This window comes from Rhea americana, unplaced genomic scaffold (genome assembly GCF_003343005.1).
Source record: "Rhea americana isolate MKP2758 unplaced genomic scaffold, rheAme1 scaffold_76, whole genome shotgun sequence".
Taxonomy (NCBI): Eukaryota; Metazoa; Chordata; class Aves; order Rheiformes; family Rheidae; genus Rhea; species Rhea americana.
In genome coordinates, this window is record NW_028186934.1 from 1,778,708 (window position 1) to 1,795,745 (window position 17,038).

The 17,038-nt window shown below is 38.3% G+C and overlaps 1 protein-coding gene across 1 annotated transcript; it reads right to left on the bottom strand.

Moving 5' to 3' along the window:
• Positions 1-7,148: 7,148 nt before the first annotated feature.
• SAMD7 (sterile alpha motif domain containing 7) lies at positions 7,149-16,065 on the bottom strand. The gene is made up of 8 exons (XM_085322302.1): positions 15,963-16,065; positions 15,086-15,212; positions 14,817-14,953; positions 13,556-13,634; positions 10,385-11,064; positions 9,284-9,405; positions 8,389-8,499; positions 7,149-7,421 (listed from the first exon to the last, which is right to left on the bottom strand). Exons 1-8 carry the CDS (start codon positions 16,063-16,065, stop codon positions 7,149-7,151), a joined length of 1,632 nt encoding a protein of 543 aa, XP_085178428.1.
• Between the last annotated feature and the right edge of the window lie 973 nt (positions 16,066-17,038).

The following is a 17,038-nucleotide window of genomic DNA, read 5'->3' on the forward strand; positions in this document are numbered from 1 at the left end:
ATATTGGGCTCAGCATTGGTCATCCTGGATCTATGAGATGATGTGGTCTACCTGCTATAGCCTTGCTAACATACACCTTAATTGCAGCTCTACACATTGGCAGTTGCACTATTGTCAAGCCTGTGGCAAATTATCTCTAGAGTTGCAGTGCCTTCTGCAATACAGAAATTGAAGTGACATCAGAAGGCTGAGCAAGSCTCTGTTCTGTTGAATAAACAACTCACTTGTAAGAAGCTTATCCATTGGACCTATGGTTAATCTTTTGCTCTAGGAGAAGAGAAGGGAGAATACAAATCAAAATTGTCTCAACTAATATGTTGGCAGGCTTAGAAAAAACTTCCATAGACTGCTTAACCTATCCACTATGCAGGAATGATAGACAGATTTCACCACAATACATAAGGAACTATTTCCTACAGCATCTAGATAACAGTGTGCTGCAGGCTGTGGAATGACATCCCAGTTTATCCTGTTGGCTTCAACACTGGTACAAGTTAAAAATATGAGGAATACCAACTCTGTACCATGCAGCAATGTGTACTTTCAAGGGAGGTTTAGCTAACATCCACCCACAAACACATGAGTCATTACTTTGAAGCACACTCCAAGGTAGACATATCCCGAGTCACTCCTATCTCAGGAGCTTATAAATATTTAGGTAGCCACTTAGTTTATAATTTAGCACAACAACAAAGTTTCTTTAGAAAAGTCTGTAGATACACCTTTCACTGAAAAGCTTCTGGTGTATTTTAATTCTTGCAAGTTCCTTTTAATTTTTATTCAACTCAGAATTTTTTGACACATAAAACTTACAAAAAACATAGTTGAACTAAGAATGAATTACCCCTGGGTTGTTCATTGCAAGAATGCATTTTTATTTTAGCAGTGACTGATGAACACTATTAAGGATATGACTCTCATAATATAGAGTGGCATATAGCTCTTCCTAAAGATCCTTCTTAATTCAGCTGATCCAATGGACTGTCCAGTAGAGGCAGTGAAGATATACCTGGACATAAAAATATATGAGATGGAAAATATATCAATTCATTTTTTGAAGAACCAGCTAAGGTTTTGGAAAAACAGGGATCATTGTCTTCTATTTTTAGGCCATGGTGGGAAAGGATAGTAACTGAATGTTATTATTTTATAAAATCATAACTCTACTGTTGTAATTACAAATGTTTGGGTTAAAAATCTTTGTTATATAAAAATGTGATTTTTTCAGTTTACATCTCTCAAATTAACAGATTTGACCAGAAGCTGGTGATCATCTTTCAACGCAGACTGTTCACAGACTGCTGGAGGCCATGAGTCACAGACTGAGCAACACTCCTCTCTAGCAGAACTGTTTGCATCCTCTAGCTGAAAGGTAAGCAGCAAAGATGAGACCGAATTGGCTTTATGCTTTCTTTTTTACCCTTGATTAGTAATGATTTTTCTGTTATCTCTTTTGGTTGATTGATTTGTATTTCAGTAATGCACACACACAGTTGCTACGTGCATATGCTTTTAAAATTTAAAAGAGCAAAACGTGTTCATTTCTTCACTGCACTGTAGGAAAGCCTACTGTATCATTCTCTATACAGCACAGACAATAGCATGGTTTATTCCCCTTTTCTGMGGTAAAAGACTATATCCCTGCTGACAGGAAATTTGTTGTTTTAAGATGAACATGYGGATAGTAGAATAACTAATGTCTGCCTGGAAGAATACACACTTAGGTAAACGTGGCTATGGGACAAAGGAAAAGACTACTTACAGGCCAAGTCAACAGATTAATCTGTGTGGCCCCAATACAGGTAGTAATTGGAGCAAAGCTGTCCCAGAGAAAGAAAAGGGCTTTGCAATTGCAAAGGCAGAAAGAAAAAAAAAAAGCACAAAACAAAAAGGAGATGCCAGTTGTTCCCTTACCATATCATGTACTCCTATTATAGTAAAAAAAAGTAGACATATAAAATAACTCTCTTTTGGGAGCTTGCCTGTGGCAATAATAACAGAAATGTGATGCTCCCAGGGCATCTGGAAAGAGAGATTATCAGCCTGCCTGGGATCAAGATAGCTTAGTCCAACACAATCATCAAAAAATAGAATAATAATAGAGCAAGAGGTTAGATGAAAGTATCAGGTCAGATGGGCTGATTCACAGGCTATCACCCTTATTCCTTTGATCAAGTGTTTTGTGAAGAGTAGAAGCATGCTACTACCCTAATGGAAATTAGAGCGTGTGTATTTTTTATGGCAAGGAGTCGGAGAAAATTTGAAGTACAGAAGAGATTGATTCAGCAGAAAAGTTTCAGACGTTGTGTTAGAAGTAGAGTGAATACTTTGTCTACAAACTAGGCCTTGGGAAAGAGTGTCAAGATAGTCTGTCCGATCTGGATGGAAAGCTATGTGAGGCTAGCAATGTCATTCACTTGGCTTATAAAATGCATTGCACATCTATGGCAATCAAAAGTTCTTCTTATTTGGCTAGTATATTTAGATTGTATTGCAAAGCCTAATTTGATACCTCCCCAATCCTGATCCTGCAAATGATGACACTCTTGAAAGTCCAGATGGTTATTTGTATATGTGTAGAATTACCTATTCTAATTAGAAATTTATTTTCTGGTACAGTTTACTGTATCAGGCTTGTGCAATAATGYGAGCTTTGATAACTGCTTTTCTTAAAGGAGAAGTCTTCAAAGGGACAGCCACAACTTGAATGGGAATGGAAGTTGAATGGAGATGGCATAATGCTCAGATTCCTTAGTCTAGAAGTACATACAGAATACATATAGGCAGTACTAATGGGAGGAGGGAAGAGAAAGGGTGTGATCCTCTCGGTAAAACTGTCCTTTCTTAACATGGCTGTTGCATTCTGTAAGGATGCTTCACAAATAGGGTGTTTCACAAACCCACCAGAGAGCCAAGACTATAGTGTGAAGCCAACATGATTGCTCATGTTGTACATTTTGGAACAGATTAGTATGAAGATCAGTAGCAACTTTGAGCCAGCCATATCTTTTGAAGTTGTATTGCATTTATGCAGAGCAAGGAAGCCTTTAATCAGAGAAGTCAGTCAATGCAGCCCRTTAAAACAAAAATCCGTACTAAATTTGATAAGCAATAAATGTAACTTGCCAAAAAAGTAAAATATATTTTAAATGAATACTATATGTTGTTGCAAAAAATAGAAAAAACACAAATGTAAATATAGAGAAAACAGAAGGTCCTGTTAGCACTTGATGATCTATTAGCACAAATACTTGAGTATATTTTGTTAAGTCTTTAAACTTCCTTTGAAGGTTATTAAGAAGATTAATGAAGAAAGTTTGGTGTCTTGTGGTGCCAGATTTATCTGGTCTTTTTCAGTTTGGCTTTTTTCTGACTTGCAGAAAAAAATCCATGTGATTTCATTGGTCAGTGAGATTTTAGAAGTAAATAATATACATATTCAAAAGTACCTTCTTGCTTCCTTTTAAGGTTTGCTAACAGTTTTGTTACTAGTAAAGCAATGTTCTTCTGATACACTCCAGATGTTGGTTGTTCTTTTCCTAAATAGGAAAAAAAAGCTTTTCTTAAGAGGTTTCAATCTGAAAGAGATCTTAAATGCTAGATTTGTGTTGTTCTTCATTTGCTCTGAGAGTTCTTCCATTATAAGTTTCTGTTAAGTGCTCTACTGTCACTGTTCAGTTAACACATGCTGCATGCAAAACTCGTAGAAGAAAGTAATGAGCAATTTGGACATATGTTGCCACATATTCATATATTCATATTCATCCTTCATTTTGTTGAACCACTGGGTGTGATTTGTGTCTGCTTTAGTAATGCRGGATCAGAATGAAATCTGGATAGAGTTAGATGATTGCACCTCCACTCAGTGAAGCTGTTAATGTTATTAAGAGCAGGCATAAGAGTGGTGGTATCTGCTTCTACGACCTTTCCTGTAAAACTTTCTGGATGTAGGAGAGCATAGTAACAACCAGAACGTGGCCAGGTACCACAGTTCTATCAGCTTTGTTATATACTTGGACTTGCTAGCTACACCTCTGCACCTCAATACGTATTAAAAGTCAAAAAAAAGAACATGCCACTACTGGGAATCAGCAAGGCATTAAGTGTTTACTAAAATATAATTGCCCCAAATATCTCAAAATCTGAAAAAATGGCTCTGTCTAGTAATTCTATGTCCTTTTAAAGATTTTATCTTTTATTTTTCTTTTAATTCTTACTGAAGTGCTTGTAGTAAGGAAAACATTCATTACCAGTGGTATTTCCTTCACTAGAAACAGAACTGATGATATCAATTTAAGTAAATCCTTTTCCTTTTCCTACTTCGCTCTACTGCAGTCCAGGCCTTACTGTTTTTTTGCTGCTCTGACTTATCTCCCCTCAGCACAGGAAGCCGTTAAGTCATTCTTTTTGTGGTTTTGGGAAGAAGAGTCCAGTATGTGCAAAACATCGCCTATTTCTTTTATCACAGAAGTAAAAGCAGCCTGCAAATTTGGATGTAAATTTTCTCTGCTCTTGGAATTGTTCGTGACTGCGCTGTTTACAAGAGTAGTTGTATTCTTCAGAAACAGATTTCAGTCATTCTTTCCTGACATGGGATTTCAAGTCAAGTTCTTCTGCTGTAGTCTAGAAGATTAAGATTAGGTTTTTTATATCATTGTTCTTAATAGGTCACCTGTACTTCAAGAATGCTGTGTTGCACTTAGAAGGGGTAGCAAATAACCTCTTACAACTTTGCAGCGACATCTTGTGGCCTAACTCACCTAAAAATGTATCGCAGATTCATTTTCAGGATGGTGGAAGTCACATATGGCTTAAATCAAGTATTTCATAAAGTGAGGAGGTAGGGTGCCTATTAAAATCATTTCACAAAATGGTTCATTAATTGTTTTTAATAAGGTTAGTGACATTGTCAATATGGTACTCAGTTTTACAAAAAAATAAGAAGTCATTTCAGATATTAAGTAGAATTGGTGTCCCTGATATTTTTTTAATTTTAACAAGCACTTTAACTATATAAAAATATTTTATTTTTCCTTGTTGGTAGATGAACAACCTACAGCAAAAAAGGGGGAAATGGCAATAGTTAAATCTACTATAAAACTGTAAAACACAAAACTAAAGCAAATAATAAATATTTTAATGCTTTTTTTCAATTTAAGTAATCTGAGATGTTACTTATTAAAGTAGCAGGTAAAAGCATTTTGAAAAGACTATACATTTTTACATTGTMAGAAGTGTTTTACCCAAATACGAAAAAGTAATTACTTTAGTATTTTACCAAATACTTTTAATATTTTACCAAATTCAAATTCAAATAAAACCTTCCAACCCTCCTCACTAATTTTTTAAGCTATGAAAAGTATACTGAAGTTAATGAAGAGAACAGAGGTCAACACTTTTTAAAATTAATTGAGACAAAGTGAACCAAACTAATTGCCATTCTAAGATTAATAATGCTATTGTACTTTTTTTAGACAGTCTTAAGGAGTTATATTTAAGCTTTCCAGCTTCAGGTTATAATTTTGCTTCTTCTGAACACTACTGAGTATTCAATGAACAGTTTCTCCTATGAAAGATACCCACAGATGATGCGTAAGATATAATCCAAATTCTCAAGTTAATGGAAAGACTGCCATTAATTTCACTGAATCAGAGATGTAAAGGTCAGCACATCACTTAGGAAGAAATGACTTCAGAGTCTGTCTGTAAGTTTGGAGTATTTTGTTGCGTAGCATATCGTGCACTTGCAATAGGCCTTTTTGCATTTTATTGATTAACCCTAAAACTATAGGGTTTAAACCAGCAAACAACACCAAAGATAAAAAATAATTTATCTCAGGATAAAGCAAAATAACAGGTCCAAAATATCACATTATTCCCTACCCCATGTGTTTAGACACTCACAATCTAAACAGCAATGTCCTCTTGGTTTTTATACCTCACAAACTAAACTTAGGCCAGAGACTGTAAAGTAGCAATATACAACAGATCCCCAATCAACCCTCAATTTACAAAACTTTTATCAAAAATATTTGTTGTCCTTTGGATTAAAGATACCTTCTTCCAGGAAGGAGGGTTGAAGACAGCTCTACAGTATATTGACTTCCAAACCCTGAATGGAAGACTAGTGTGTGACAACGTCCCCTAAAGAGGGAACAAAGACAGTTCTCCCAGGAATCATGATAAAATGCTGGGGACTTATCCCTGGCTAAAACCCCCCTTTTGTGGTTCCTGTTTGCTATGAGGCAATTGCCCATCCATAGCAGAAGCACAGGGAAGTGCAACTTCTGCAGAGAAAGGATAACTTTCAGTCTACAGTTGGCCAACTCTCCCAAAATAAGGGACACTGAGAAGCACGGTGCTGAGTGAGGTGCTTTTCATAGCTTGCTTATGCTAAGGCAAAGGGGTGCTGCTGCCAAGAGCTAGGCTGGCAGGAACAGGGAGTCAAGCTGGCTTGATGGCAGTCAAGCAAAGCAGTTTCAAATCCTGTCAACAAGAATGCCTCAGAATAATTAACATGGCATTAACATGGCTACACAACGCATTTTAATGTCCAGAATTTAATCTGTGCACCCTGTCTATACCCTATGTACCCCTCCCAGGCACTTTAAAGGGCTTAGTTCTAGAATGATAATGAAATGTACTCAAATTGGGGGACTAGGGTTCTCCATATGCTGGAGGTAATTCTGTATGTTCCCACTGAATTCTCTGTAAATTTTGCCATAGACTTCAACAGAAGCAGAAATAGGCTATGGACTTAGTGGAAGCTGTAACTTGTCTTTTCCCTTGTAGTTCTCAGCAGGCAGCAGCCTGCAGGAACACACTTTAASACAGAGAGTACACTTTCAGTCTCTGACAGATTTCAGGGATGACACTAGACTTAAATTTATGAAATATTAAATCTAGTTGTTAATGCTATTGATGTTCTTTTCAATGAATTGCACTTGAAAGTAATTGCACTAATATGTATTTATTTAAAAGCATTACTTAATGCTTTTAAAATACCACACTGCACCTTGCTGTATTTGTGGCTTATTTCATTCAACCACAATCATACAGAGGTTTCAGGYTGTTAACTATCTCCTCTAACACTTTGTAACTAGGAGTTCTATTGTATTATTRAAAACATTTTATATCCTAGACTCAGCTCAGCTCTTTTGAAAACTGATCATCTGGAAGTCAGCCTGAGATCCAGCTGTGTCACATGAATTTTCTCTGCTTTCTGAAACAATTGGTTCCACTGTTTTTGAAGTTTCTGGGTCCTGAGAGCAGGGACTATCCAGTGCATCACCACTGCTATTACAGTGCAGAGGAGAGGCTATGTCAGAGGGTTGATCTGAGGGTTTGCCTGGAGCAGGTGGCAGGGGCATGGACAGAGGAAGATTCATCATGTAGAACACATTGCCCAAACGTCGAGACACCTTTAAAGACAAGAACAGAGTTACAGCAGTTGCTTCTTTAGATAATGCTAAGGTCATTAAATGTATAGCTTAACCTGACATCAAAGCTTGCTGTCATGTGGCAATGCCAGGGGGACAGCCTTGAAGACGTGGAGATCCCAACCATCTCAAAAGCACAGTCAGCATTTAGCAAACGTGCAGAAATCTTTCCCATTTCCCTCTCACCTTTCTCTAGGCCCAGGTTCTTGAGGAAGGAACTTGGCAGTGCTCAACACAGCCTGTCTGGGAAAGGGCTCAGTATGCTGAGCCCTTCTCGCCCTCTAGGTGCTGCAGCACCCATGGGATAGAGGAGAGGTGAACTGTCAGCTAAGAGCAAGGAAGGTGTTTTTAATGAGAGAGGAGTGAGAGAGAGCTAGGGGTCAAAGAAAAGGAAAAAGAACCAGGCAGACAGTAGAAACACACAGAAAGATTATATTATTGAATGAAATTAAGAGCAGAAAAATTTCAACAGAGGGACAGCCTGTCTGTGAAATGTGTAAGATTGTATTCTCAGAAAGGCTGTAGAAGCCCTTATATGGGATATTTGAAAGGATAGGTTGAAGCAAAAGCACATATGCAACAGASAATTTCTTTCCAGCTACAAAGAGGAAAGAGGAGTGAAACTGGGTTAATCCACTAAGCAAATCTTTCCCATTTCTAACTTCAGCCTAGTTTCTAGTTCTGCTGTGTCCTGACTCCACTTAAAGTATTTCTCAAACTGTAAATCATAACCTCTCCCTTYGTGTCTTCCTGCATGTTATCGTAACCCTCAGAGAAGCAAAAGCAAACCGTGCTGGAGTTGTATTACTGTTCAGTAGCAACTTTCTTCTCTCCCTGTATTACCGCAGTTATTTTATTAGTTTTAAAAAAAGTGATTTAGTTTGGAAACCATTCATATTTCCGTGATTTCTCATTTCCGTGAGTTCTCATTTCAGGGTAATGATCATACCTGAGAGCGGATTTTTAATGCTGGCCCAAGTTTTAATCCCATTGTGTCCAAGAGATGTTCCTCTGTTAGCAGTGGGAGGGTTTCTCCATCAATAGCATGGTCTTTAAATATCTTATAAAAAATAAAATGAACATTGTGGTCTGCAAAAACAGACTTCACTATTCAWAATTTATACTTAATCCTGAGACATAGACAACAACAGGAGGAAATAATAATTTGAAAGTATTTTATCTTCAAATTCATCTCTTAACTGCAGTGTGGCATCTCTTGTTTGAGTGAGTGGACATCAGCACATTTGCCTGTAGCTCATCTACTTGTTCTCAGCAAGTCCAAACTTCGTAATGCTAGAATGTTATTTAATTCAAGAAAAATGAGCAGCCTGCTATCAATGAAAGAATGAGTTCATCTTACTAAATCTTCCCCAGGGATATATAGAATATCAACCTTTTGCTTACATTACTAATGATGTTTCATTTTTAAAATGGAATAATGCTCTAAAGAGCTCAGAGGTGGAAGGTAAGTTATACTTATATCACAAGAATGAAGAATTGCTTTCATCTGCATAAAAATTGTGTAGGGTGTGTGGAGTGCTGGGATTAAAATACCTTTACCACTGCTGTGCTGCTAATCTTCTTGATGTATACGACGACCAATGACTCCATACTGCAGCATTTAACTGAAAAGTATGTAATATGAACTGCAACTTCTTTGAGCCAGGGACTGGCTCTTCCTTTATGACTGCAAGTGGCTTCATATGTTGAAGCATAATTAAAACTGCTGTTAGGTCTATAACAAKTAAGAATAAGTTCTGCAACATAAAACTTRCTAGATGACTCTTAAATCTGGAAGGTCCTAAAGACCTGAAGTTGTAACTATGATGAATGTTTATAATCACCTGAGCATAATCTGAACAGCCTGGAAGACTAGTGATAAAGTTGTATACATCATCAACGGTCCATTTACGAATGTCTTCAATGGAAGAAATGTCTTCTCCATTCAGGATCAGGCCATGTGCTCCTTTGAGGAGAAAACACAGAAATGTTTGTAGCAGTTTGCTTGGCAAATCAATAGGAAAAGAATGGTAGCATATGGTAGCATAAGAATTTGGACATTCTAGAGAAGTTCTTATATTAACAACGCTGTGTAGTCACTGACAGATAAAGCAGTCCTAGACACCAAAGTCACTTGACAGTCACTTGTAACTGATTCTGGAGGGCTTTCTTTTGATYGTCTTTACTGACTTCTTTTGTTTGCTCATAGTACTGTACATACCAGTCACGCTGCGGTATTTTATCTAACGGCTATATTATCTGATGCTTTTGATTCTTTATACTGTACTGTTATTTTAACTTGACTAAAATTCCAATAGAACAGGACTATGTTAGCCCATAGTACCTACTGTCAGTTAGAAGTACATGTAGAAAAGATAAGGGCAGGAGAGAGAGGCTAGCTCGGAATTTTATTCAGCAGTTTTGTTTATTTAACTGGAATTCCTTTGGAAGACAAGAAGTGCATGTTTAGAGTACCTTATTTGTTTTTCAGTGATACAGTATGTCTTTGTAGATGATCCTGAACAAACATCCCAGCCTGCTGTCATTTCAGGTAACGGGAAGTTTTCCAGGGCTCATCCATTGTCGTCAATGCATTTAACAATAGCTGCAAAGCTTTGGAAAAAATGATTCCTGAACAATGACTGGAGAGACCTATGAGAGACCTAGAGAGGCACACAGTTCCTGTAGAGGTTAAGTTTCGGGGATAAGTTTGTTCCTAAAAGAATACAGATTCTAAGGGAATCTCTTTAAGTAGGGAAACCACTGTTTGCCTTTGCTGACCTGGATTTATCAAGTCATATTTGCAGGACGTGAACCACACATTTAGTTGCTATGACTCTGTTGTAACAGAAAATATGCTTAAAACAAAGGGAAGAAATAAGAGAGCAAATCAATAAAAATAAATAGTATCATGTCATTCAAACTGATCTGGAGACTTGACAAACCTGAAGGTAGTAATGGGTTGCTGGGTACTGGGAATCCATATGGTAATGCTGAGAATGGGATTGCAGAATGATACATGTACTTGTCATCAAATGCAGCACAGGAGTTACTAGAATCCTTGTCATTTGTGTTGTTGCAGCTGCTGGTTTCAGTAGATATTTCATGGGTTGTGCAATTTTTTCTCAAGCTTTGTTCAAACTCTTTACAATTTTTGGAAACTGCAGATGCCTCACTCTGGTTTTTGCTTTGTTCATGCTTGTTTGKTGTCTCCACTTCTGCTTCTTTCTTGTCGTCTTTCTCATCATCCACTACAGCAGAAGCAGGATCTGTGGTCTTGTCTTCAGCTTGGTTCTTTGTGCCATTCACATTGCAGTCTGCAGTTTTCTGATTTCCAGCTCTTCTCCCTGGCCGACGGCCCCTCTCCCTTTGCAAACTGCTGACTGGAGGGTATGGGCTAGTTGCCATGAGCATAGTGTTACCATGAATTTCATCAAGAGTGGTACGATGAACATATAAGTCACTGGGAAGGTGGCCTTCAGGTAGCCTTTGCCTGCCACGGAAAGCAATGGGACTAGCTGGCATCCCGTGGTAAAGGAAAGGTGCTTCCAGGCCCAGTAACCCTTTCCGATGAGCTTTCTCTATTTCTTTTTGCTGAAAAATAGCATTCATCTCCATTTCCATCCTAAGAGACACACAGAGAAAAAGCAGTCAGGCCAGCTTGCTTCTCTTATCATTTCTTTTTCCAGTGGCAGATTAAAATTAAGACAATTCAATAGGTAAGAGTACTGTTTTCCTTCTCTGTCCTCTGTATTGCTGTGTGTGAGAGGTCACAAACAAAGTAGAGGAAATGACAAACCTGGATATATTTAATGTGTTTTCAAATAAACAGAGTAAACTAAAAGGATTAAAAAAATTTCAATTTTCCTTGTGATGACTGTGGTTAACATTTCAGACAAAAATATTATTTATACATTGGCAATCCAGGCGTTATTGCAGTGATGATGCTCCCTTCAGATTTGGAGAAATGTCTGTAGTGTCATAATGGCTGAAGACTAAAAAAAAATAAGAGACTTATATTGTTAATCAGAAAATTATACAGAAAATTCTAAAATGGCAGTGATATTGTAAGTGATAAAGAACTCCTATTATCTGTGGAACCTGTGTATATAGCCAGAGCAAGCTAATAGTGTCTGGGACCTGGAGCAAGAAGAGATGACACTCTGATGGTAAATGTTCAACTGATCATCCTCCCGKAGGAGAAAGCTAATGCTCCAGGCTCTGTGTCAATACTGCCTTGCCTGGCACAGGAGGTAGGAGGGTTTGCCAGTTAGATACAGAGAATGTGGGGAGTACTGTGTTTCTCCATTGTACCAACCTTTACTGGCATCAGCTTTCTTTGGAACCAAATGAATGATCAAACAGAAACCTATAGCTTCAGGTCACATCTTCTGGTGGAGCTGAGAGATGAGAAAACAGAGCCGTTTTGCCAGGCACAAACCGCAGAAGGATCTGCCTGCCTTTCTGCTGCGAGAAGTTTTCAGTGATACTTCCACATTCTTCTCTGGAAAAGGGCTTGTAAGGGCAGCTGAATCTTTAAGTGAACTAAGAAAGCTTAATGCTGCAGTGAGGATAGCAGGTCAGACAGACTCAGACTTCTCATTAATGTAGAATTGTCAGGAAAACAGTTTGGATAAAAGATACCTATTTAGATGATAGTTGTATGGAGGAAGTAGTTGTTCACTCCATAAAACTCAAGTTTCCTTCCCTGCTCTCTCTTCATCTTTGTTACAGTCCTTGGATCCTAAATTTTCTGCTTTCAGATATGTGATGGACATCTTCTCCTCTATGTCCCATGTCCCTATACATCTTGCCCAATTGTCATTGCTCATACATGGCTCATGAGGTGGAGATAAACAGCACTGTGTGACATTCCTGGCTACCCCATGGATAGCACAGTCTGTTCCTTTGAGGTGCAAGTGGCCTGGGACTGCTGAGCTATGCAGAGTCCCGTCAAGAACAAGGATTGGAGCCTAGGTGTTAGCCAGCACAGCTGGAAGAGTGTGGAGGGTTGTTTGTCAACACCTGGTATCCATCAAAGGTGAAAGGACCCAGTCTGGGGGTGCACCTCTAAGGGGGAAATAGTACTGCATAAAGCAGTGTGAAGCAGGAGGAAATTGCCAGGACTGGCATGGCTTAAGAGGAGGAGTAAAGATATCTCATGAATTTAGTCTGAGCTCTTTTATGCCAGGGTTTTCTCGGGTTTGGTGGGCAGAAGAAAGGACCTGAACAGGCAGGGCTGTCTCTGATGGGGCTGAGGGGACATATGCTGGCCCCTTTTGCTGCTCTCTGCTAGCTCTGTTATTAATATGTTTTTCTCAGGGCTTTCACCATGTGTCGGGAGCTATATAAAATGCAGTGCTGATGCAAGTCTTGCTGCTTGGAGGAGTTCAGTAATCAAGTCCTTCTAGCTGAAGAACTCAAAACACTCCTGTCACAATACTCTTGGGAGACTCCTATTCAGAATTTATCTGTTCTTTGCTCTTAATATTACTGTGCGAGGGAGGCTGCAGTTCGGTACTGTGCTGAAGCCCACCTGAAAAATGGTTGAGGTTAGAGGTCCTCTATGGAAATGGTATGGCTGTGAAGGAGAGCAGCAGTGATTATTTAGCCAGCTGCTGATTACATTGAAATTGATACAAATCACCATATTCCTTATAAGTCATCCTGACACCAAGACTGGTTAAACTAGGAAMCCTGCTCACCCATAGTAGGGTAGAGACATTTCTAATCATGCCTAGGGTCCAGCTATAGAGATTCAAAATATTGTGTGGTAAGATACAGCTGTAAAATCTGAATCTATTTCTGACCTTTTGTAATTTCAGGGTGCTTGGATCCAGAGTTCAGGAGCTGGGTCTAAAGTCTGTAGTTTGTTTCTTTAACTAATCTAGGCCTTTTTTCTTAAATCATTTTAAGGCTAAAAGCAGAATAAGAGAGAGCAGCAAGTTCAGTGGCTTCAGACTTTCTAAGACAATAGAGGGCACTTTGCTCTTCTGGGTCATGTGAGAACATATCTCAATCACTCTAAGAAACTACAGGTCTGTGACTCCATCCCYGTCTGCTGTCGCCACTAAAACCCCAGTCTGCACCTCAGAGAAAAGCTTGCAATGAATTACCTGGCAATATTTTGTTTTTGAACCAATTCCTGTCTCCTGGCCACAGCTTCCATGGATTCTGGCTGGAGAAAGCTATACCCTTAAAAGGAGGGGAAAAAAAAGTCTTTAAATTTCACTTGTTTCCTCTAGCAAATGCACAAACCCCAAAGTAATGCAGAGATATTTTGAAAATCTTTTAAGGACATGAATTATGTGTTTCTCTGAGAAGCTACTAAAACTTTAAGCTAGATCCTACTTGTGTTCTTTGCTTTAGGGAAAATATGTGGTAGAAAGATGTAGTCCAATGTCAGGTATTTGCAGGATCAGATCTGTAGTTAGGCACAGCTGCCATTATCCACAAAGGAAAGAGACAGCAGGGCTATTGTAATTGGTGACTTCTGCCTTTCAAGTGCATACAGCTGTTCAGAAAATAATAACCAATGGTTAAGAAAAGCAAAGAAAACCCTTTAAGATTGTTTTTAGCCTAGCTGCCATATAATTTTAAATGACATTTTCTCTTGAGGGAATCTCTTGTTGGATATCCATCTGTGGTAAATCAAAAGCAGAGACCCAGATTAGGRGAAGGAAGTTGAAGCCAGAAATTCCTATTTTTGGATCTATGTGGCATCCAGAATCTATTCAGGCCTCTCAGAGTATTCAAGATATTACCTTTTTGTGTAAATGGCTATATAAATTAATATATGATTAAATATAGAAGAATTTGTATAATTGACAAGTACGCCATAGTTCTGTTGCCATGCCTTGGTATCCAGCTTTTGCCTTAGAACTATACCCTGTAATTTGAGCCTTTATTAAAATGACTTGTAGTTGTCCTACAAGAGTTGGGTCTGATATGATGATTAAAGAATATGGTCAGTGAAATAATCTCTTAAAACAGCTAATGCTAATACCATCATATGAAAAAGAATTAAATGTAGCAAAAAGAATGTTGTTATTTGGACTTGTATGTTTAGCTACAGCCTTCTGTTTAGGTGGGGAAATGCTTGGAAAAAAACAACAGGAAAGGGAGAAAACGCAAGCGAACAACTCGGAAATCAGTATACTTAATGAAAGTTAAAATGGATGTCTTTAAAAAACTTAAACTGGCACAGGTTAGAATCTCTGGCAGGCAGACTGCGTCCTTTTAGTCAGACTATTTTACAGAATAAAATAAAATAGATCTATTGACAGTCCTGATAAGCTGATAAAAAAAATAGCAGGAGCCATTTGTTTTCTCAGTAACATGCTGTCACTTTGCAGGATACGGACAGTGCTTCATTACCTGGGCCTGGATAAACACGGTTGGACAATATGTTTGGCATGTTTGCATGCTGCGGRACTGTGGGTCCAAGGTGGGAAGCTATATGGATCTGTCTTGGGTCAGCTGGTGTTATCATTTCAGTTGAAGGTAACAGATCTCTAAGGAGAAAAAAAGTACATTCAGACATGCAAAACACATTGTTTAGTTATTAATAATATAAAATCTTTATATACCACATGAGCAGTCATTCTTTAACTGCAATACTATAATAGAGAAGTGGTGGAAAATACCTGTCTACTAGCCGAGGCTCAAACTGAGAGGGAATTGCCTGCATTCTCTGTTGGCCTGTGCCCATTAGCTGAGGGTTTACAGCCATCAGCTGATTTCTCATTAGCATCTCTTGCCGCTGCCGCAGTTCTGACACAAAGCAGATACAGTTCTGTTGTGAATGTAGTAAATTAAAGTGATTCTGTCCACAGCACAACTTTACCAGAAAAATAGGAGTTTTTTTTCCTCCCTCAATTGCCAGAACTTTAGTGCTTATGAGTTAGCAAATCATACTCTTTTTATAGCAACAATTAAAAAAGAAGACATTTCAGCCTGCCACCTTAACTACATTGTTTAAATAATGCAGATTTATACAATCAAACTGCAGCAAAAATAAACAGGATGTGCACAGTCAAGTGAGTGAAAGGATAATTTACAGACAGTGATGATTCATATATCACTACTGAATAGAAGAGAATAATCATGAATGTTAAGTTCTCTGCTTGAGAAAATTTTTGTTCCTAACAGAGTTTTATTTTTAAAAGATYTTATTAGCTGCAAACTACACTGTTAAGAGACAGCAAGTCTAGAAAAAAGAACCTGTAGTTGTGAGTGAGACCCTCATAACCTCCAACTATGCTTTTTGCTGCAGAGTTTGTGTATGGTCATGGCTGCTCTTCCAGATGATTACCCTCTCCTGATCAAATTTGGAATGCCAAGAATTCCCCATGTTAACTTTCAGTGGCCTTAACAGAAACATGTTTATTCCTATGTTATTTCTCAGGCAAATTTTAATTGCCTTTTTTAAGGCATTAAACCTCYTGCAGGTTGTTTCTCATATGTTATGTGGATTTTTACAACCCTTTAAACAAATGTGCAGTTAGATTTCTTCCTGCTTACCTCCTGCTGCCATACCACTTGCTAATCGGTATAAGTGCTTTTCTTCTAGTGTTCCTTGCTCCCCCAGTATAGACATTTTTCTCATGTGATCCCGTGGAGTCATGCTGTAAGGAGACAGCAAAAACTTTTCCAATGTAAAGAATGGAATCAGTAGGTCCAAAGAAAAGAATAAGACATTGAACAGAAAAGAAACAGATCAGGTTATACAAGTTATTTCTCAGATAAGCAGGCAGTCTTTGTGCCAGCTGCGGCTGCAGCCTTCAGGGCTTGTGGGCAGTACTGGTTATTATATAGAAACTTTCAGTTCTTAGGACAAAGCAAGAGTTTCAGTTTTATATTGAGCTGCTCTGTGTCTTCAGGTCTTACTGTAGAGGAGAAGTCGGGACACTGTTGTGAAATATCAACTGTTCAGAAGGACTTAATTAAACCAGTCTTTTGCCTGCAGCCGGCAGTATATCACAGCAGCCTTGAGAATGCTGACACGAACTCACACTCAGGAATACAAGTATCTCTGATTTGATTTGGGAATTGTAGTAGTTTGTAGCCCTCTCTACTGCAGGCTAGATTAAACATATGGAAATAAAAGGCAGAAATAAGCTGTTCCAAATGAAATCAGCTCCTTAGGACTGATAAATAAAGTGAAAAAGTAAGAACATGCTTTGTAATGATAAAAAGAGTTAGGCTTAGTTTAATTATCCACATATGCACAGGTAAATAAAGCCAGATGACCAGCAGGAATCTAGGCTAAAAGCTAATATACTACAAATATATAGCTGAATAGCTATCCTGTCATTGAGGTGGATTGCATCAGGATTTCCAAGTCTGTCCAAAGAAGCAGCTGGCTAGAATAAAAACAATCTTGGTACCAGGGAAATGAATAACCACAGTATGCCCTGTGCAGGATTTTGGGGAACAATCTACAGCAAGATTATTTTGTGTATATGTATTTGTATATATATTTGTACAGACAGATCATGAAGGAAATTAGAGCTGTAGCCCACAGCCTGGATGTTAAAAAGCTGTCCTGTGGGGAATGCTTTCAGTTGAGGGGTTTCCAGAGGGAGCAGGCTTGCTCT